This window comes from Cherax quadricarinatus, chromosome 39 (assembly GCF_038502225.1).
Source record: "Cherax quadricarinatus isolate ZL_2023a chromosome 39, ASM3850222v1, whole genome shotgun sequence".
Lineage (NCBI taxonomy): Eukaryota > Metazoa > Arthropoda > Malacostraca > Decapoda > Parastacidae > Cherax > Cherax quadricarinatus.
The window spans coordinates 13822299-13846764 of record NC_091330.1 but is presented as its reverse complement, the minus strand read 5'-3'; the positions used below and the strand labels follow the sequence as shown (position 1 = coordinate 13846764).

At 45.4% G+C, this 24466-nt stretch overlaps 1 protein-coding gene across 4 annotated transcripts in view; it reads right to left on the bottom strand.

Annotated features, from left to right (window-relative positions):
- C3G (C3G guanyl-nucleotide exchange factor) overlaps positions 1 to 24466 on the bottom strand; it is a 191638-nt gene that overhangs the window by 145135 nt on the left and 22037 nt on the right. For 2 of the 4 annotated variants that reach the window (XM_070092416.1, XM_070092414.1), the window contains exon 2: positions 17505 to 18633. The exons of 1 other annotated variant lie outside the window; for it this stretch is intronic. In XM_070092416.1, the coding sequence (XP_069948517.1) occupies positions 17505 to 18267 (763 nt within the window). In that variant the 5' untranslated portion in view covers positions 18268 to 18633. Of the gene's footprint in view, positions 1 to 17504; positions 18726 to 24466 lie in introns of those variants that run through there. One more of the 4 variants, XM_070092415.1, reaches the window with a different exon arrangement.

The following is a 24466-nucleotide window of genomic DNA, read 5'->3' as shown; positions in this document are numbered from 1 at the left end:
GACCGGTGTGGGACGGGGAAGGGAAGGGGTTGAAGAGGGTGAAGGGCTACTTCATTGTGGGAACAGTGGTTCCTGACTGTCGTGCTTACGTTCAAACAGACGCTGCTAACATTAACAACCTGACTAATCAGGAGGCTTGATCTGGGACTGGGCCGTCGGGGCGATGACCCCTGGAACCATCAATAGGAAGGCCAAGAGTTGTTTTTACGCCTGCTCATGTCAAAGGCATATTACCATATCTTGCAATGCGCCCTGCAAAACCTATTTACTGCTAGATGAACAGACGCAACGGATAGAAAGAGATGTACCCATACGTCTCCCCCAGTCCAAGAATTGAAACTGGTAGGTTTGGTGGAGAGCCAAAAGCTCAAATCACTGGGAAACTTGCTTTAATCAGCCTGGAGACTTGTTCCGTCCTCGACTGCTGACACACTCGTGCAGATGTTAGTGTCGGCCACAAAGAATGATACGGTTGCGTCTTGACTATGTCAGATTTGTGTGTGAGCCACATGAACGGACGGAGAACAGCGGAACTTGATTTTTAACACGCGTTTTGTATTTAGCGTGTTGTTATACCTTGGTTAAACTTGTCGAAGGCTGTCATGACCTCGATTAATATTATGCTTGTCTTCCAGTTCACTCAACACCGTCGATATGTTTGTCTTCCAGTTCACTCAACGCCGTCGACATGGTTGTCTTCCAGTTCACTCAACACCGTCGACATGGTTGTCTTCCAGTTCACTCAACACCGTCGACATGGTTGTCTTCCAGTTCACTCAACACCGTCGACATGGTTGTCTTCCAGTTCACTCAACACCGTCGACATGGTTGTCTTCCAGTTCACTCAACACCGTCGACATGGTTGTCTTCCAGTTCACTCAACACCATGTCGTATGGTCTAGATATTGCGAGAGGCAGCGGCCTTCTGCTCTAAAATCATCCATTTCACAACAAGATCCAATCTACCGCGAGTAACACGAGAGTTTGAGCGGCAGGGAGAGAAAGAAGCAAGCCGCATCTCCACGAACAGCAACAGCAGAACAGAAGTGGGAACAGCACAAATAACAGCAGAAACCACACAAACAGCAGCGGGAAGAGATATGAGGGTACACTAGACACGTCGTCCTAGACTTAGAGGATAGGGTATTGGGACCCTGGATAATGTCCACTCACCTACAGGCGCATAGGTGAGTAGGTAGTTACGCAAATGGATGAGAAATTTGGTTTGTGGGCGGAATTGGTAAGCGAGTGATAAATTTAACGGTGCAGGTACAGTGCCAACTGCAGCTCTTGTACCCTTCTTGATAGAGTCTGGGTCCGTGCCCTCACCTAACCCTCACCTCCTCCACTCTGTTCAGTCCTGTTAAGTGACCCGCTTCCTTCTATTCCCTCAGATTATACAGCTCTGTATACTACGTTTTGTTTTGCCACAGACTCTCTATCAACTACATCAATCTAGAAAACTCCATCCACTTTTACATCATTCTGGAAGTATATAGCACCCCTACATCATTCTGAAGGTCCCTGTCTCTATACTACATTATTATGAAGGTCAATGTCACATTACTACATTATGGTCTCTCTCACAATACTATATCATTATGAGGGGGGCCCCCTGTCACAATATATCATCATGAAGGTCCTTGTCACAATACTGCATTATTATGAAGGTTCCTGCCACGGTACTACATCAGTCTATTTGTCTACGGTAATCATACAGTACTCCTAGTCTCTAAAACAGATACATCCATGTAGAAATAGGCAACAGACTAGCATATCTCATTTTAAATTTCTAATACACATCAACGCTATAATAATTCACATCTAGAAGAGAATGTAGAGCTAACTGCTACCTGATGTAGATTCCAGGGGATCTGCGCCCCCGCGGCCCGGTCTTAGACCCATCTTCCGTGTCAAAAAATGTCAACAATGCTGAAAGTTCACAGGACTGCAGCCTACACCATCATTTTCCCACATACTTTTTGGACCTTCTAAAGCTGCACAATATATACTGCATCGACACAAATTGCCCATAGTCGAGAGTAAACTTTAAGTGTTGCAAAGTCTCCTTTCTTAAGTGTAGGATATTTGTGAATTCTAGCCACGGTACTGTGGCTTATTCACCCTGCATCTTCCTTGAACTCTTGACACTCGTCTTACCAGGGATTTGTCATCACATCACCACAACTATCCAGTCCTCTCTCTCTCAACCTCCTCCAGCAGCAGCCTATTATCATATAGAATAAGGAAGCAGTACACTGCCGGCGGACCTGATGTTATTTAATACAAAAACAACCCAACTCAGTCTGTGTGATAGAATACGAAAGGGAAACATCACTAGCCTATGTTATTTACTTATAAAAGAATAACATTTATTCTGTTCATCTATTACTATAACCAGAAACTCCTCCTTACATCAGTGTCATTCTCCATTAACGTATTTCCAGTCCAGGTTTTCCTGTATGCGATCACCTACGTGGGTATTTTACGTTTTATAAAGAGAGTTATTGTCCCATACAATGTCAGGGACCCTCTTCCTGGCCTATGATCTGCGTATAAGGAGAGAGAGGTTTCCCATATCAGAAGATAGCGCTGCCTGTGTGAGCCAATATACGACCTATTGTGATGCTATCTAACAGCCTCCACTCAGCCCAGCCCCGCGGACACGCCAAATATGGGAAACATGATATATTAGCTAAGAAGGGAGAGCTAAGAAGCGGTGGGAAAGGAGAGAGCAGTAGGAAGGGAACCGTCGGGAGAGGTAGGGAGGGAGGGATATACAGAGAGAGGGAAGGGGAGGGGGACAAGGAAGGGGAGAAAGGTAAGGACTGCGGGAGATACCGCAGTGAAGCCGTGGCCACCAGCTCAGGTCAGCCGCCCACCATGTGACCTCTGGTATGGATACAAAACACCATCCTGCGGCCGCTTACCACTCCCCGCCCACAAACCAGTCATGATAATTCAACTAGCTACGTGTATAGGTACCGAGACAAACACAACAATATATAAACAGTCCTGACCAGTATCTGGAGTTCCACTCATGGTGCCCGGTTAAGACCAAGCTTCTATTTGTCTGCCTGATAAACCAGCCTGTTGCTCTCCGCGACCTGTAGGTCCAGTTAACACGCTGGTACTAGGTTAAATAGTCATGGATCATGGATCACTGAGTTTAGTCTAGAAAACTAGGTAAAAATGTCGAAGTCTAAAACCTAGCCTAACCTGGTGTCATCTTAGTAACCTAGTCTAAACCAAACCTATCTTAACTAAACATAAATTTCTTGTGACTTTGTTACTTGTCACTCCTACACTCGTCCCGTCTCTCATTCCTGTGATGTATGTTGCAATGTATATTAGGAATCGTCACAATATTTCCATATGTATAAAAACATATATATAAACGTACATACAAATATTTAATATACACATCCATCCACTTCTACCGATGTTTTAATGGCTAACGCTTGTAAATTTCCCATTATAAAACCAACCTAAAAACAATAGTAAGGAATTACACTCTCGTTGACCAAGAAAATCAATAAATTTACTTAGGTACAGGTACACATAAATAGTTATATAAATTGTGAGTGTAAATTATCTAGGATACCTAAAGTCGGTGCCGGATCAGCCGGGCTGTAGTTCGTATGTTGGATAGCGTGCGGCCAGCAGTAACAGCCTCGTTGATTAGGCCCTGATCCACCGGGAGGCCTGGTCGTGGACCGGGTCGCGGGGGCGTTGATCCCCGAAATACCCTCCAGGTAGACACCAGGTACCCCCCTCCCCCCCGAAAAAAAGGTCAGAAAAGGTGACTTACTTCTACTGGTGATCGTATTGGGAATCAGTATGGGAGGCCTGGTCATGGACCAGGCCGCGGGGGCGTTGATCCCCGGAATAACCTCCAGGTAACCTCCAGGAGATACAGAAGAGCTTAAGCTTTCAACCAAATCATACGTGGAATAAATTAAAAATATATAATAAATGAAAAATCACGAAAGCGCTTGGCATTTCATTATTTTCTCACAGTGGTTGTTCTGCATATTGTGACGTCACCTGTTTACTGAGATCTTATTCCATATGATATCATTACCTCACTAAAAAGCGAAAGTAGCACAAAATAAACTATAAACACAAGATTTATAAACTAGTGACAACAACGGGAGTAGCCTGCGTAACACCTAAAGTATTAGAAATAACATCCCTTAAATTGTAGTTGACGACATGCTGGCGAGTGGCCCTCCTCCAGGCCTGCGCTGATGTTAACCCCATGCTTACCTCACTACTACCCCATGCTTACCTCACTACTACCCCATGCTTACTTCACTACTGCCCCATGCTTACTTCACTACCGCCCCATGCTTACCTCACTACTACCCCATGCTTACCTCACTACTACCCCATGCTTACCTCACTACTACCCCATGCTTACCTCACTACTACCCCATGCCTACCTCACTACTACCCCATGCTTACCTCACTACTACCCCATGCTTACCTCACTACTACCCCATGCTTACTTCACTACTGCCCCATGCTTACCTCACTACTACCCCATGCTTACTTCACTACTGCCCCATGCTTACTTCACTACTGCCCCATGCTTACCTCACTACTACCCCATGCTTACCTCACTACTACCCCATGCTTACCTCACTACTACCCCATGCTTACCTCACTACTACCCCATGCTTACCTCACTACTACCCAATGCTTACCTCACTACTACCCCATGCCTACCTCACTACTACCCCATGCTTACCTCACTACTACCCCATGCTTACCTCACTACTACCCCATGCTTACCTCACTACTACCCCATGCTTACCTCACTACTACCACATGCTTACTTCACTACTGCCCCATGCTTACCTCACTACTACCCCATGCTTACCTCACTACTACCCCATTCTTACCTCACTACTGCCCCATTCTTACCTCACTACTGCCCCATTCTTACCTCACTACTGCCCCATGCTTACCTCACTACTCCCCCATGCTTACCTCACTACTACCACATTTTTACCTCACTACTGCCCCATTCTTACCTCACTACTGCCGCATGCTTACCTCACTACTACCCCATTCTTACCTCACTACTACCCCATTCTTACCTCACTACTGCCCCATGCTTACCTCACTACTACCCCATTCTTACCTCACTACTACCGCATTCTTACCTCACTACTGCCCCATTCTTACCTCACTACTGCCCCATGCTTACCTCACTACTGCCCCATGCTTACCTCACTACTGCCCCATGCTTACCTCACTACTGCCCCATGCTTACCTCACTACTGCCCATGCTTACCTCACTACTGCTCCATGCTTACCTCACTACTGCCCCATGCTTACCTCACTACTGCCCCATGCTTAACTCACTACTATCCCATGCTTACCTCACTACTACCCCATGCTTACTTCACTACTACCCATGCTTACCTCACTACTGCCCCATGCTTACCTCACTACTGCCCCATGCTTACCTCACTACTGCCCCATGCTTACCTCACTACTGCCCCATGCTTACCTCACTACTATCCCAGGCTTACCTCACTACTACCCCATGTTTATCTCACTACTGACCCATGTTTACCTCACTACTACCCCATGCTTACCTCACTACTACCCCATGCTTACCTCACTACTGCCCCATGCTTACCTCACTACTACCCCATGCTTACCTCACTACTACCCCATGCTTACCTCACTATTTCCCCATGCTTACCTCACTACTGCCCATGCTTACCTCACTACTGCTCCATGCTAACCTCACTACTGTCCCATGTTTACCTCACTACTGCCCCATGCTTACCTCACTACTGCTCCATGCTAACCTCACTACTGCCCCATGTTTACCTCACTACTGCCCCATGTTTACCTCACAACTGCCCCATGCTTACCTCACTACTGCCCCATGCTTACCTCACTACTGCCCCATGCTTATCTCACTACTGCCCCATGCTTACCTCACTACTGCCTCATGCTTACCTCACTACTGCCCCATGCTTACCTCACTACTGCTCCATGCTAACCTCACTACTGCCCCATGCTTACCTCACTACTGTCCCATGCTTACCTCACTACTGCCCCATGCTAACCTCACTAGTGCCCCATGCTTACCTCACTACTGCCCCATGCTTATCTCACTACTGCTCCATGCTAACCTCACTACTGCCCCATGCTTACCTCACTACTGCCCAATGCTTACCTCACTATCCCATGCTTGCCTCACTACTGCCCCATGCTTACCTCACTACTACCCCATGCTTACCTCACTACTGCCCCACGCTTACCTCACTACTACCCCATGCTTACCTCACTACTGCCCCATGCTTACCTCACCACTACCCCATGCTTACCTCACTACTACCTCATGCTAACCTCACTACTGCCCCATGCTTACCTCACTACTACCGCATGCTTACCTCACTACTACCGCATGCTTACCTCACTACTGCCCCATGCTTACCTCGCTTCTACCCCATGCTTACCTCACTACTCCCCCATGCTTACCTCAATACTACCCCATGCTTACCTCACTACTACCCCATGCTTACCTCACTACTACCCCATCCTTACCTCGCTACTATCCCATCCTTACGCTGCTACTACCCCATCCTTACCTCGCTACTCCCCATCCTTACGTTGCTACTACCCCATCATTACCTCGCTACTACCCCATCCTTACGTTGCTACTACCCCATCCTCACCTCGCTACTACTCCATCCTTACCTCGCTACTACCCCATCCTTACCTCGCTACTACCCCATCCTTACCTTGCTACTACCCCATCCTTACCTCGCTACTACCCCATCCTTACCTCGCTACTACCATATCCTTACGCTGCTACTACCCCATCCTTACGGTGCTACTACCCCATCCTTACCTTGCTACTACTCCATCCTTACCTCGCTACTACCCAATCCTTACCTCGCTACTACCCCATCCTTATCTCTCTACTACCCCATCCTTACCTCGCTACTACCCCATCCTTACGCTGCTACTACCCCATCCTCACCTCGCTACTACTCCATCCTTACCTCGCTACTACCTAATCCTTACCACGCTACTACCCAATCTTTACCACGCTACTACCCCATCCTTACGCTGCTACTAACCCATCCTCACCTCGCTACTACTCCATCCTTACCTCGCTACTACCCAATCCTTCTTACCTCGCTACTACCCAATCCTTACCTCGCTACTACCCAATCCTTACCTCGCTACTACCCCATCCTTACCTCTCTACTACCCCCATCCTTACCTCTCTACTACCCCCATCCTTACCTCTCTACTACCCCCATCCTTACCTCTCTACTACCCCCATCCTTACCTCGCTACTACCCCCATCCTTACCTCGCTACTAACCCCATCCTTACCTCGCTTCTATTCCCATCCTTACCTCTCTACTACCCCAATCCTTACCTCTCTACTACCCCATCCTTACCTCGCTACTACCCCATCCTTACCTCGCTACTACTCCATCCTTACCTCGCTACTACCCCATGCTTAACTCACTCCTCCCTCATACTTACCTCAGTACTCTCATCCTTACCTCGCTACTACCCCACCCTTACCTCGCTACTACCCCATCCTTAATTCGCTACTACCCCATGCTTACCTCACTACTCCCTCATCCTTACCTCGCTACTACCCCCATCCTTACCTCGCTACTACCCCATCCTTACCTCACTACTACCCCATGCTTACCTCACTACTCCCTCATCCTTACCTCGCTACTACCCCATGCTTACCTCACTACTCCCTCATGCTTACCTCACTACTCCCTCATCCTTACCTCGCTACTACCCCATGCTTACCTCACTACTGCTCCATGCTTACCTCACTACTACCCAATGCTTACCTCACTACTACCCAATGCTTAACTCACTACTACCCCATGCTTACCTCACTACTACCCCATCCTTACCTCACTACTCCCTCATGCTTACCTCACTACTCCCTCATCCTTACCTCGCTACTACCCCATGCTTACCTCACTACTCCTTCATGCTTACCTCACTACTCCCTCATGCTTACCTCACTACTCCCTCATGCTTACCTCACTACTACCTCATCCTTACCTCGCTACTATCTCATCCTTACCTCACTACTACCCCATCCTTACCTCACTACTACCCCATCCTTACCTCGCTACTACCCCATCCTTACCTCACTACTATCCCATCCTTACCTCACTACTACCCCATCCTTACCTCACTACTACCCCATCTTTACATCACTACTACCCCATCTTTACCTCACTACTACCCCATCTTTACCTCACTACTACCCCATCTTTACCTCGCTACTACTCCATCCTTATCTCACTACTACTCCATCCTTATCTCACTACTACCCCATCTTTACCTCACTACTACCCCATCTTTACTTCACTACTACACCATCCTTACCTCACTACTACCCCATCTTTACCTCACTACTACCCCATCTTTACTTCACTACTACACCATCCTTACCTCACTACTACCCCATCTTTACCTCACTACTACCCCATCTTTACTTCACTACTACCCCATCTTTACCTCACTACTACCCCATCTTTACTTCACTACTACACCATCCTTACCTCACTACTACCCATCTTTACCTCACTACTACCCCATCCTTACCTCACTACTACCCCATCTTTACCTCACTACTACCCCATCTTTACCTCACTACTACCCCATCTTTACTTCACTACTACACCATCCTTACCTCACTACTACCCCATCTTTACCTCACTACTACCCCATCTTTACCTCACTACTACCCCATCTTTACTTCACTACTACACCATCCTTACCTCACTACTACCCCATCTTTACCTCACTACTACCCCATCTTTACCTCACTACTACCCCATCTTTACTTCACTACTACACCATCCTTATCTCACTACTACCCCATCTTTACCTCACTACTACCCCATCTTTACCTCACTACTACCCCATCTTTACCTCACTACTACCCCATCTTTACTTCACTACTACACCATCCTTACCTCACTACTACCCCATCTTTACCTCACTACTACCCCATCTTTACCTCACTACTACCCCATCTTTACTTCACTACTACACCATCCTTACCTCACTACTACCCCATCTTTACCTCACTACTACCCCATCTTTACCTCACTACTACCCCATCTTTACTTCACTACTACCCCATCTTTACTTCACTACTACCCCATCTTTACTTCACTACTACCCCATCTTTACTTCACTACTACCCCATCTTTACTTCACTACTACCCCATCTTTACTTCACTACTACCCCATCTTTACTTCACTACTACCCCATCTTTACTTCACTACTACCCCATCTTTACTTCACTACTACCCCATCTTTACTTCACTACTACCCCATCTTTACCTCACTACTACCCCATCTTTACCTCACTACTACCCCATCCTTACCTCACTACTACCCCATCTTTACCTCACTACTACCCCATCCTTACCTCACTACTACCTCATCTTTACCTCACTACTACCCCATCCTTACCTCACTACTACCCCATCTTTACCTCACTACTACCCCATCCTTACCTCACTACCCCATCTTTACCTCACTACTACCTCATCTTTACCTCACTACTACCCCATCCTTACCTCACTACTACCCCATCTTTACCTCACTACTACCCCATCCTTACCTCACTACCCCATCTTTACCTCACTACTACTCCATCCTTACCTCACTACTACCTCATCTTTACCTCACTACTACCCCATCCTTACCTCACTACCCCATCTTTACCTCGCTACTACTCCATCCTTACCTCACTACTACCCCATCTTTACCTCACTACTACCCCATCTTTACCTCACTACTACCCCATCCTTACCTCACTACCCCATCTTTACCTCACTACTACCCCATCCTTACCTCACTACCCCATCTTTACCTCACTACTACCCCATCCTTACCTCACTACCCCATCTTTACCTCACTACTACCCCATCTTTACCTCACTACTACCCCATCTTTACCTCACTACTACCCCATCTTTACCTCACTACTACCCCATCCTTACCTCACTACCCCATCTTTACCTCACTACTACCCCATCTTTACCTCACTACTACCCCATCTTTACCTCGCTACTACTCCATCCTTACCTCACTACCCCATCTTTACCTCACTACTACCCCAGCTTTACCTCACTACTACCCCATCCTTACCTCACTACCCCATCTTTACCTCACTACTACCCCATCTTTACCTCACTACTACCCCATCTTTACCTCACTACTACCCCATCCTTACCTCACTACTACCCCATCTTTACCTCACTACTACCCCATCCTTACCTCACTACTACCCCATCTTTACCTCACTACTACCCCATCTTTACCTCACTACTACCCCATCTTTACCTCACTACTACCCAATCCTTACCTCACTACCCCATCTTTACCTCACTACTACCCCATCTTTACCTCACTACTACCCCATCTTTACCTCACTACTACCCCATCCTTACCTCACTACTACCCCATCTTTACCTCACTACTACCCCATCTTTACCTCACTACTACCCCATCTTTACCTCACTACTACCCCATCTTTACCTCACTACTACCCCATCTTTACCTCACTACTACCCCATCTTTACGTCGCTACTACTCCATCCTTACCTCCTAGCATATTTCCTTGTACTGTAAATGCTTTACACATAGAGTTACTTAGCATTTTTTAACTGTTAAGATTTAAAATTATAAGATATTACAAGGACCCCAATGGAAATAAGCCACTCTGACTTTTTTAGGTGGGTTATCCTAGGTAATCTACATATTTGCTGATATATATGGCAATTTATGTAAGTATTTATGTGTATCTGTACCTGAATAAACTTACTTGCTGTGAAAGTGACCATCGTCATCAAGATCCACTACATCACATGCTGCTGTGCTCTCATACCTCACACTCCAACACTGCATCATGGCATCTCTTAGACGGAATGAAAATTTACACTATGTATGATAACTGCAGTTAATAAACATATAATGGTCTATGAGTATGCATTCTTTAGGCAGTGCCTGAATCACTGATATAGAAAATGTACTCAGTAAAATGCTTGTCACAGAAAATGGAAGCAAAGACAAGGAATACTATTCGATTTAGATATTTTCATTACGTATTTCAAGGTTTTCTGACACATACACACGTACACACACGTACACGTACACGTACACACACACACACACACACACACACACACACACACACACACACACACACACACACACACACACGTACGTAATGATGTATCACAGTGGGCACCTGTGACGAGCGGGGTCCCACAGGGGTCGGTCCTAGGACCAGTGCTATTTTTGGTATATGTGAACGACATGACGGAAGGGTTAGACTCAGAAGTGTCCCTGTTTGCAGATGATGTGAAGTTAATGAGGAGAATTAAATCTGATGAGGACCAGGCAGGACTTCAAAGAGACCTGGACAGACTGGACACCTGGTCCAGCAAATGGCTTCTCGAATTTAATCCTGCCAAATGCAAAGTCATGAAGATGGGGGAGGGGCACAGAAGACCACAGACAGAGTATAGGCTAGGTGGCCAAAGACTGCAAACCTCACTCAAGGAGAAAGATCTTGGGGTGAGTATAACACCGAGCATGTCTCCGGAAGCACACATCAATCAGATAACTGCTGCAGCATATGGGCGCCTGGCAAACCTGAGAACAGCATTCCGATACCTTAGTAAGGAATCATTCAAGACACTGTACACCGTGTATGTCAGGCCCATACTGGAGTATGCAGCACCTGTTTGGAACCCGCACTTGATAAAGCACGTCAGGAAACTAGAGAAAGTACAAAGGTTTGCGACAAGGTTAGTTCCAGAGCTAAGGGGAATGTCCTATGAAGAAAGATTAAGGGAAATCGGCCTGACCTCACTGGAGGACAGGAGGGTCAGGGGAGACATGATAACGACATATAAAATACTGCGTGGAATAGACAAGGTGGACAAAGACAGGATGTTCCAGGGAGGGGACACAGAAACAAGAGGCCACAATTGGAAGTTGAAGACACAAATGAGTCAGAGAGATAGTAGGAAGTATTTCTTCAGTCATAGAGTTGTAAGGCAGTGGAATAGCCTAGAAAATGACGTAGTGGAGGCAGGAACCATACACAGTTTTAAGACGAGGTTTGATAAAGCTCATGGAGCGGGGAGAGAGAGGGCCTAGTAACAACCGGTGAAGAGGCGGGGCCAGGAGCTAGGACTCGACCCCTGCAACCACAAATAGGTGAGTACAAATAGGTGAGTACACACACACACACACACACACTACAAACCTCACTCATGGAAAAAGATCTTGGGGTGAGCATAACACCAGGCACATCTGAAGCGCACATCAACCAAATAACTGCTGCAGTATATGGGCGCCTAGCAAACCTCAGAACAGCATTCCAACATCTTAATAAGGAATCGTTCAGGACCCTGTACACCGTGTACGTTAGGCCCATATTGGAGTATGCGATACCAGTTTGGAACCCACACCTAACCAACTAAGTAAAGAAACTAGAGAAAGTGCAAAGGTTTGCAACAAGACTAGTCCCAGAGCTAAGGGGTATGTCCTACGAGGAGAGGTTAAGGGAAATCGACCTGACGACACTGGAGGATAGGAGAGATAGGGGGGATATGATAACGATATACAAAATACTGAGGGGAGCTGACAAGGTGGACAAAGACAGGATTTTCCAGAGATGAGACACAGCAACAAGGGGACACAGTTGGAAGTTGAAGACACAGATGAATCACAGGGATGTTAGGAAGTATTTCTTCAGCCACAGAGTAGCCAGGAAGTGGAATAGTCTGGGAAGCGGTGTATTGGAGGCAGGATCCATGCATAGCTTTAAGCAGAGGTATGATAAATCTCACGGTTCAGGGAGAGTGACCTAGTAGCGACCAATGAAGAGGCGGGGCCAGGAGCTCGGACTCCACCCCTGCAACCTCAACTAGGTGAGTACAACTAGGCGAGTACACACACACACGTACGTACAAGACACTGTACACCGTGTACGTCAGGCCCATACTGGAGTATGCAGCACCTGTTTGGAACCCGCACTTGATCAAGCACGTCAAGAAATTAGAGAAAGTGCAAAGGTTTGCGACAAGGTTAGTTCCAGAGCTAAGGGGAATGAATGTCTTATGAAGAAAGGTGAAGGGAAATCGGCCTGGCGACACTGGAGGACAGGAGGGTCAGGGAACACATGATAACGACATATAAAATACTGCACGGAATAGACAAGGTGGACAGAGACAGGATGTTCCAGGGAGGGGACACAGAAACAAGAGGTCACAATTGGAAGTTGAAGACTCAGATGAGTCAAAGGGATGTTAGGAAGTATTTCTTCAGTCATAGAGTTGTCAGGCAGTGGAATAGCCTAGAAAGTGACGTAGTGGAGGCGGGAACCATACATAGTTTTAAGACGAGGTTTGATAAAGCTCATGGAGCAGGAAGAGAGAGGACCCAGTAGCAACTAGTGAAGAGGCGGGGCCAGGAGCTAGGACTCGACCCCTGCAACCACAAACAGGTGAGTACACACACACACACACACACACACACACACACACACACACACACACACACGTACACACAAACCTCACTCAAGGAAAAGGATCTTGGGGTGAGTATAACACCGGGCACATCTCCTAAGGCGCACAACAACCAAATAACTGCTGCAGCATATGCGCGCCTAGCAAACGTAAGAACAGCATTTCGACATCTTAATAAGGAATCATTGAGGGCACTGTACACCGTGTACGTTAGGCCTATATTGGAGTATGCAGCACCAGTATGGAACCCACACCTAGCCAAGCACTTAGGGAAACTAGAGAAAGTGCAAAGGTTTGCAACAAGACTAGTCCTGGAACTAAGGGGCATGTCCTACGAGGAGAGATTAAAGGAAATCGACCTGAAGACACTTAAAGACAGGAGAGATAGGGGGAATATGATAACGACATATAAAATACTGAGAGGAATTGACAAGGTGGAAGTTAAAGACTCAGATGAATCACAGGGATGTTAGGAAGTATTTCTTCAGTCACAGAGTTGTCAGGAAGTGGAACAGTCTGGGAAGTGATGTAGTGGAGGCAGGATCCATACATAGCTTTAAGAAGAAGTATGATAAAGTTCATGGGGCAGGGAGAGTGTGACTTAGCACCGACAAGTGATGAGGCGGGGCCAGGAGCTATGAATCGACCCCTGCAACCACATATAGGTGAGTACACAAATAACCCGCACATAAAAGAGAGAAGCTTACGACGACGTTTCGGTCCGACTTGGACCATTGACAAAGTCACACAGTGTGACTGTCAATGGTCCAAGTCGGACCGAAACGTCGTCGTAAGCTTCTCTCTTTTATGTGCGGGTTATTTGTGTATCGTTCCAGTCACGGTATTGTGCCTTTTTGTTATTTATAGGTGAGTACACATTGTTTAGTCAGTGCCTATATCACCTATATAGAAAACGTTCTCAGAAAAATGCTTTTCACAGAAAATGGAAGCAAAAACAAGGAATACTATTCGATTTAGATATTTTCATTATTTCAAAGTTTTCTTACACACACTGTGTACACGCACACGTACACACACACACACACACACACACACACACACACACACACACACACACACACACACACACACACACACACACACACACACACACACTGGGGGAGAGGAGAGTCAGGGGAGACATGATAATGACATAAAATATTGCGAGGAATTGACAAGGTGGACAAAGACAGGATGTTCCGGAGATGGGACACAGAAACAAGGGGTCACAATTGGAAGTTGAAGACTCCTATGAGTCAAAGGGATGTTAGAAAGTATTTCTTCAGTCACAGAGTTGTCAGGAAGTGGAACAGCCTAGATAGTGACGTGGTGGAGGGAGGAACCATACATAGTTTTAAGACGAGGTTTGATAAAGCTCGTGGAGCAGGGAGAGGGGAGGACCTAGTAGCAATCAGTGAAGAGGCGGGGCCAAGAGCTATGATTCGATCCCTGCAACCACAAATAGGTGAGTACACACACACACAGGAGGGAGGGACCAGGAGCTATGTCTCGACCCTTGCAACTACAACTGAGTATACACACACACACAGTGTTAAAACATAGAGAGTATTGTTTGTAGCAGCGTCTACGAGACGGATGCTAGGAGAGGATCCATCAATAACATCAGGCACCTGTTGCTTCCTCAAGCAAGACCCAGGTAAATCGGATAAAGCAAATACTGAGCGACTTTTTCGCCGGGTCACCAACTGGACAAAACCCGGGCCCGAACACTACCGGCGAACCACTCGCATAAAAAAATCAACCAGGTAACTATTTGTACAAGACGGAGGCTGCAAAACACGATGTTAATTAGGTTGGAACACAACAATACTCGGTAAGAGCAACGAATAGGTAAAAATGTTACTGGGGTCAGGTGTTGAGTGAGATGTTACAGTCAATTTATCTGCACCTGTTACGTGTTAATAAGACAGGAGTTATGGGAGATTTACATGCCATCTTGCGTGTTAATGAGACTGGTGTTACAGGGGATTTACCTGCTATCTTGCGTGTTAATGACGCAAGCATTACAGGGGATTAACCTGTTATCTTGCGTGTTAATAAGATAGGTGTTACAAGGGATTTACCTGTCACCTTACATGTTAATGAGACAGGATTTATGGGAGATTTACCTACCATCTTACTTGCTAACGAGACAGGTGTTACAGGGGATTTATTTTCTCTCTTACATGTTAACGAGACAGGTATTATAGGGGATTTACCTGTCATTGTAGGTGTTCATGAGTCAGACACAAAACACCAGCCGTTCTGCCAGTGTGAAATGTTTTATTGACCTGTTTTTCACTCACATGAGTGATGGGTGTTTAGTAATGGGTGTTACTGTAGTGATGGATGTAACTGTAGTGATGGTGTTACTGTAGTGATGGATGTTACTGTAGTGATGGATGTAAGTGTAGTGATGGTGTTACTGTAGTGATGGATGTTACTGTAGTGATGGGCGTCACTGTAGTGATGGTGTTACTGTAGTGATGGGTGTTACTGTAGTGATGGGTGTTACTGTAGTGATGGGTGTTACTGTAGTGATGGGTGTTACTGTAGTGATGGGTGTTACTGTAGTGATGGGTGTTACTGTAGTGATGGGTGTTACTGTAGTGATGATACTGTAGTGATGGTGTTACTGTAGTGATGGGTGTTACTGTAGTGATGGGTGTTACTGTAGTGATAGGTGTTACTGTAGTGATGGGTGTTACTGTAGTGATGGGTGTTACTGTAGTGATGGGTGTAACTGTAGTGATGGGTGTTACTGTAGTGATGGGTGTTACTGTAGTGATGGGTGTTACTGTAGTGATGATGATACTGTAGTGATGGTGTTACTGTAGTGATGGTGTTACTGTAGTGATGGGTGTTACTGTAGTGATGGGTGTTACTGTAGTGATGATGTTACTGTAGTGATGGTGTTACTGCAGTGATGGGTGTTACTGTAGTGATGGGTGTTACTGTAGTGATGGGTGTTACTGTAGTGATGGGTGTTACTGTAGTGATGGGTGTTACTGTAGTGATGATGTTACTGTAGTGATGGTGTTACTGCAGTGATGGGTGTTACTGTAGTGATGGGTGTTACTGTAGTGATGATGTTACTGTAGTGATGGGTGTTACTGTAGTGATGGGTGTTACTGTAGTGATGGGTGTTACTGTAGTGATGGGTGTTACTGTAGTGATGATGTTACTGTAGTGATGATGATACTGTAGTGATGGGTGTTACTGTAGTGATGGGTGTTACTGTAGTGATGGATGTTACTGCAGTGACGAGTGTTACTGCAGTGATGGTGTTACTGCAGTGATGGGTGTTACTGCAGTGATGGATGTTACTGTAGTGATGATGTTACTGTAGTGATGGGTGTTACTGTAGTGATGGATGTTACTGCAGTGATGGATGTTACTACAGTGACGAGTGTTACTGCAGTGATGGTGTTACTGCAGTGATGGGTGTTACTGCAGTGATGGGTGTTACTGCAGTGATGGTTACTGTAGTGATGGTGTTACTGTAGTGATAGTGTGACTGTAGTGGTGTTACTATAGTGATGATGATACTGTAGTGATGGGTGTTACTGCAGTGATGGTGTTACTGCAGTGATGGGTGTTACTGCAGTGATGGGTGCTACTGCAGTGATGGTTACTGTAGTGATGGTGTTACTGTAGTGATGGTGTTACTGTAGTGATAGTGTTACTGTAGTGGTGTTACTATAGTGATGATGATACTGTAGTGATGGGTGTTACTGTAGCGATGGTGTTATGTAGTAGTGATGGTGTTACTGTAGCAACGGGTGTTACTATAGTAAAGGGTGTTACTATAGCAACTGGTGTTACTACAGTAACGGGTGTTACTATAGCAACGGGTGTTACTGTAGCCATGGGTGCTATTGTAGTAATGGGTGTTACTGAGGGTATGGTGGGGCCAGACACTGACCTTGCAACCACTGGTTGTACTGGGCAGTATTCTTCTCCATGGACATTTGGTTCATCCTGTGCACCCGGCGGTTCCTGACGGAGGATGGGCGGCCCAAGGTACATACCCCCCACTGTTCCCCACTCGCCTCCCCACCCCTGGGAGGCCGGCAGGGGCAAGAGGGCGGCCATCCTCGGGGAACCTGGGTGGGGCTGGAGGGGGCTGTGACACAGCTCCTGAAAGTGGGCTGAGGTAGCCGCTGAGGACTGAGAGGAGGGCTGAAGGAAGAGCTGAAAGAAGAGTTGCTCCCTCCCTCTTTGATGCCGCGTCGGCACAGGCTTACGAGAGTAGTGGGCGGTTTGGATGGCGGTGTGGTGAGCGGTGTAGCGCCAGACGTTGGTACTGACGACCCGGAGTAAAGTAAACTAACGCAGGAGAGCATGGGTGTGACTGCATGGTTAGCCAACGGAGAGAAACTTGGTGTTGCCCAGGTGGGTGAGGGCGTCCTGGAGGTGTGGGTGTCCGTGTAGCTGCGACTGCGGGCCAGGGCGTGTCGCTGCTGCCTAAGGGTGGTGGTGGTGGTGGTGGGTGGCACGTGGGTGGTGGAGGTGGGCGGCGACACCGTGTAGCCAGCACGGTGCCTCCTGAGGGCGGCTATCAGGCTCCTAGCAGAGTAAGTCCTGGCGGGCGGGGGTTTGGCCGCCCAATCGACCTGGTCCGGCCAAAACACAGTCTTGACGCCCACCCCCACGTGGTCCAGCATAGCATCGTCGTAACGAGGCATCTCTGCGGTACGTGCCTATATTAACAACTGAATACCGCCCACCTCACACTGGCCGCCCACCAGTCACTGCCGCCCACCGCCACGTCGTACAATGACATCCTCTGACACTAACTTCCACTAACAGAATTGTAGGCTGCAAACAGCAACTGCTTAGTTTATCAATTAAGAGTGCGACCTCAGGCCGGGAGTTGTAGATTAGAGCTCTGGACACTGGTTGTATCACTGTGGCATTTGAGGCACTGTGGCACTGGCTGTTCACCCGGCTGCTGCCTCACTGCCACTATCCATCATTATTCACCAACAAAACCACCATCGTTCCGCCATTGTCAGTCGAGTGTCCTTGACTGTGTTAAAAACTTAACATTCCTGTGACACATGAAACAGGTGAACTTCAGGTGATACTGGCATGGTGTGTCAGAGTGAGGCCCACGGTGGCAGTGAACCTTGTGGAGCAGCAGACACGGTGCCACTGTCAACGTCACAATCTGGTTGACACTGACACCCTAACTCTGATCCCCCAGGGTCCCTGTATGCTTCCTACACACACACACACACACACACACACACACACACACACACACACACACAAAAAAAAAAAAAAAAAAAAAAAAAAAAAAAAGGTGATTGACAGAAAACAGAGAAATGAACATTAGAGCTAAGAAAGACTATTATTTATTATATATAAGCAAGAAGAAAGAAAGCAGCAGCTAAGACCAGAATAGCACTCAAGCTGATGCACAGTCACGTAAGATGGAAGATGTCAGTAAGAGACTAAGTAAGAAGACTCAACGAGGGAGTTGAGTGAAAATGGATGACTGAGAAGAATGCAAATAATCAAACCAAAGGATCAAAACAAGTGTTTATGAAGTCTTAAAAGAAACGGCAGGAAGAAGTGGAGAAAAGGGAGAACGCAGAGATTAAACTTGGTTAAAATAGCAAAGGAAGAAGAGAGCTGCTAAACAATTTAAATTAAACGAAAACAGTAGAACCAAGCAAGGTATCACTGAGGATATTACGGAAGACCATACACACCCTAGATCCATAGAAATGAAGCACCTGCCAGATAACTGGAAAACTGAAAACTTAATCCAAATTTACAAAAAAAAAAAAAAAAAGTGAAATATACAGCAAACCAATTACAGACCAGTTTTGCTGACCATCATACCAGAGTTACAAAATACTCGAGACAGTGTTTTACAGGAGACTGATACACCAATTACAGTCTGCATATCAGGCAGGAGTGACACAGATAGAGGCCATTCGTTAGGAATGTACAGGTATACCTGGCAAATAAAGGAAGATAATGACAGTAAAAAAGGAGGATAAGTGGAATCTCCCTCAAGAGCAGGTGCTTGGACTACTACTCTTCCTGATACACGGTTTACAAGTGATCTACCGGTAGAAATCGATATTAACCAAGAAGCGAGACCAGGAGCTATGAATCGACTTTAACAAACATCTAGGTTAATACAACTAGGTAAGTATACACAAAATGAAAGAGAGGAAAGACTTGGGATTCTTGACATTTAACACTAATCAGTGCCTCAAGTTCCTACTCGTTGGCCAGTTTACGACCCCGAACACTGCAAATACTTGCCAATACCCTTCGCTACACACCAAAACCCATGCAAACTTACATAAACAAGAGGGGACACTCCCCACTGCTGAGTGCAGGCACTGTACTTCCCACCTTCAAATTAAAGTTTGAACAATCACTTTGTGAGTATTCCCCATGTAATCATATTGAACAGAGGAGGCGCACACTGACTGCGTTCCCGTAAGGTAACAGTTACTCATCGTACAGAAGAGCACAATCATACACATTGGGTGTTGGTAACTGTAACGAAAACTCCCTAAGAATAAACTACTGGACAGATATGCTGGTGACGACCTCGTAAAATAGTGTAGTTTCTAGGTTTAAAGCCTCTAAACTGAACAAAGATCGAAAAGCCTATACACTACCACTCAAAGAGAGTAAACTCTCGCTATATATATAATTCTCGAATTTTGGCAGGTGGGAAAGACTAAAGATATAGAATTATTGTAGGCGAGAAAGACTATGAGATATTAAGTTACTGTGAGTGAGAAAGACTAAGAGATATAGAGTTATTGTAGTGTATGTTAAGGTTTCTCTGACAAATCGTCACCATCATCAGGAGTCATGTCTCTAACACGATATAATAAACTACCACACATAATAGAAATACAACATTGGCAAAACATCAGAAAATTTAAAAAAATTAGATAAACCAGTAAGATGATAACATCATCTTACTGAGGGAAGCGTCGTCAACAAAGAGTCGAATTATACTGCCTTTGCGTGTATCTTTTTCCAATGTGTCGGTATTTTGTACTATGCTTCTCCAAGTGTGGGAAAAGTGGGATTTGAGAAGGATGTGCCTAGCATGAGCCAGTGTTACTTCAATGGTTTACCACACTGACAAGTACATGAATGAGACATGTGCCATATCTGATTCATTCATGTATTCATCAATGGGTCGGTATGCTTACTGCAGTACTCCTTTGTTCTTATGTACATACACCGAGGGATGTACACGTCTCGGTGTATACATGACATCAGCAAGGAACGTGAAGTAATCGATGCCCAAAGATACACACAGCAGCTGGGCGAGTCACAACACTAGCCAGCATAAACAAGCAGCAATAGCAGCAACAGCAGCAGCAGAAGGCATTCCTTTCAACACGGTAACGTGAGAACAGCACAGCGGCAGTGCAACACTGTTATCAGCTGGTGGTGGGTGGGGTAGGAGGATATGATGGTTGTGGGGAGAGGGGAGGAGGTTGGTGATGTGGGAGGTGAGAGTAGGGGGAGTAATATGGGGGATAGGTGGACAGGATAAGTGACAAATTTAGCTTAGTTCCTCCCAAAATCAAAACTTCACATGATACAAATTAACTACTGTTCCACTGTGGGCCATCACACAGACTAGGGCAGCAGCACACTGATGATACGTCTAAATTTCTTAAAAAAAAAAATTACACTCATGGTCTGGCAATATTGTAGTCCATTAAAAATTAAATATAACTCTTTCAAATAAACTTAATACATAAGGAACACTTAACACTATCATGGTACAAGTAAATTCCCCAGCACCGCTGATAAGCTGCGGCGTAAGTCACTTTACCGGGGAATACTTCCCATTACTCCATGTGTATGTTAGTTACCATTTTGTCCTAGGCACATGTCGATTAGACACTAGGCCTGCTGTATATGCAAGTGTGTGTGTGTGTGTGTGTGTGTGTGTGTGTGTGTGTGTGTGTGTGTGTGTGTGTGTGTGTGTGTGTGTGTGTGTGTGTGTGTGTGTGTGTGTGTGTGTGTGTCGTGTGTGTGTGTGTGTGTCGTGTGTGTGCGTCGTGTGCGTGTGTGCGTGTGTGTACACTAAATAAGCTGTGTTTGTAAAGATCAAGTTTTAACTCCTGGTCCCTGCCTGTGTGTGTGTGTGTGTGTGTGTGTATATATGTATATGTGTATATATGTATGTGTGCAGAACTGCCATGTGAAAAATAAAGAAACTCCAAGCGTTTTCGTGATTTCTCACATTATCAATGAACTGTAAAAATAAAAGATCATGAGGAAGGCATATAACGAGGAGACTACACCTCACAGTTACCTTACAACACCTGACTTTTTATGATATAAGTGAAACACAGGTTATATTTTACCCAAGCATTTAGAATTTAATTTGTATAATGTATCTTAAATTCTTCCCAAATTTTATTAGTTATAAACAAATTCAATTTGTGTAACTCAAAAGTAATATTCATGTTATTTTCCAAACATTTTTTATGAAACTTGATTCTTTTATATTCCTCTCGATCATGAACTTGCTACATACAACTTTCTCAGCCTTTTGAAAATCAACTGGATGGTTAAACATCTCTCACATGGTCCAAGTCGGACCGAAACGTCGTCGTAAGCTTCTCTCTTCTATGTGCGGGTTATTTATGTATCTCTCACATGACTAAAGAGAACATTAGAATCTTGTCCACTTCTGTTATATTTATATTGCTTTAATCTTAGTTCAAGACTTTTACCAGTTTGACCGTAATAAACTTTACCACATAATTTACAAGGAATCTCGTAGTCACAGCCGTTACCATTTCTGGAGGATTTTTTTTTGAAGTTTTTTTTTACTGTATCAAGATTTTTTAATACAGCTTTGATATTAAAATCCTTAAGTAGAGAAGGCATATCAACCAAGTTTTCATGATAATGGAGAATCAACATATTTTTAGTTGAATAAGGTTGGTTGTCCCTTTTTGAATTGTAAAAAGTATTTCTAGCAATTTTAAAAGATTTATCAACTAAGTTTCTTGAGTATTTTAGATCATTAGCTATTTCATAAATTTTCGAGATTTCATCTACGAATTCTGGGCTGCAAATACGTAAAGCTCTCAAAAACATTGATGAGAATACAGACAGTTTAACTTTATTTTGATGTGAAGAATAATAGTGTATATAGGAACAGTTATTTGTTGATTTTCTGTAAATTTTAAATTTAAAATCATGGTTCCCCTTAATAATTAAAACATCCAGAAAAGGCAGTGAGTTATTTTGTTCAAGCTCAACGGTATACTTTACGGAATGAGCTAGATTATTTAACAAGGAAATGGTTTATATCTATATTCTTAGGCATAAGACAAAATATCATCAACATATTTATACCACTTAGCTCTGTTCGAAAGGATTTTGTTAAGCATTTTTCAAAATATTCCATGTACAAATTACTAAGAACAGGCGAGAGAGGATTTCCCATTGCCATACCAAACTTATGAGTGTAAAACTCGTCATTAATCAAACTTTGCATCAACAATACACAGTTTAATAAGTTTAATTACAGTAGGCACTGGCAATGGTAGATTGTAATTAATAAGATCTGCAGATAGGAAACTTAATAAATCATCAACCGCAACTTTTGTAAACAAGTAACATCAAAATTAACCATACTGAAATCATTTAAATCAGTCAAGTTGCTTAATTTATTCACTAAAAATCTATATTGTTTCTAACACTAAAGTTAGAATTTTTTCCAACAATTGAGCTCAAAATAAAAAATTAAAAACATTCCTCCCAGACACTGACGGTCAGGAGGAAGAAGCACTCCCAGACACTGACGGTCAGGAGGAAGAAGCACTTCCAGACACTGACAGTCAGGAGGAAGAAGCACTCCCAGACACTGACGGTCAGGAGGAAGAAGCACTCCCAGACACTGACAGTCAGGAGGAAGAAGCACTCCCAGACACTGACAGTCAGGAGGAAGAAGCACTCCCAGACACAGACAGTCAGGAGGAAGAAGCACTCCCAGACACTGACAGTCAGGAGGAAGAAGCACTCCCAGACACTGACAGTCAGGAGGAAGAAGCACTCCCAGACACTGGCAGTCAGGAGGAAGAAGCACTCCCAGACACTGACAGTCAGGAGGAAGAAGCACTCCCAGACACTGACGGTCAGGAGGAAGAAGCACTCCCAGACACTGACGGTCAGGAGGAAGAAGCACTCCCAGACACTGACAGTCAGGAGGAAGAAGCACTCCCAGACACTGACAGTCAGGAGGAAGAAGCACTCCCAGACACTGACAGTCAGGAGGAAGAAGCACTCCCAGACACTGACAGTCAGGAGGAAGAAGCACTCCCAGACACTGACGGTCAGGAGGAAGAAGCACTCCCAGACACTGACGGTCAGGAGGAAGAAGCACTCCCAGACACTGACAGTCAGGAGGAAGAAGCACTCCCAGACACTGACAGTCAGGAGGAAGAAGCACTCCCAGACACTGACAGTCAGGAGGAAGAAGCACTCCCAGACACTGACGGTCAGGAGGAAGAAGCACTCCCAGACACTGACAGTCAGGAGGAAGAAGCACTCCCAGACACTGACAGTCAGGAGGAAGAAGCACTCCCAGACACTGACAGTCAGGAGGAAGCAGCACTCCCAGACACTGACAGTCAGGAGGAAGAAGCACTCCCAGACACTGACAGTCAGGAGGAAGAAGCACTCCCAGACACTGACAGTCAGGAGGAAGAAGCACTCCCAGACACTGACAGTCAGGAGGAAGAAGCACTCCCAGACACTGACAGTCAGGAGGAAGAAACACTCCCAGACACTGACAGTCAGGAGGAAGAAGCACTCCCAGACACTGACAGTCAGGAGGAAGAAGCACTCCCAGACACTGACAGTCAG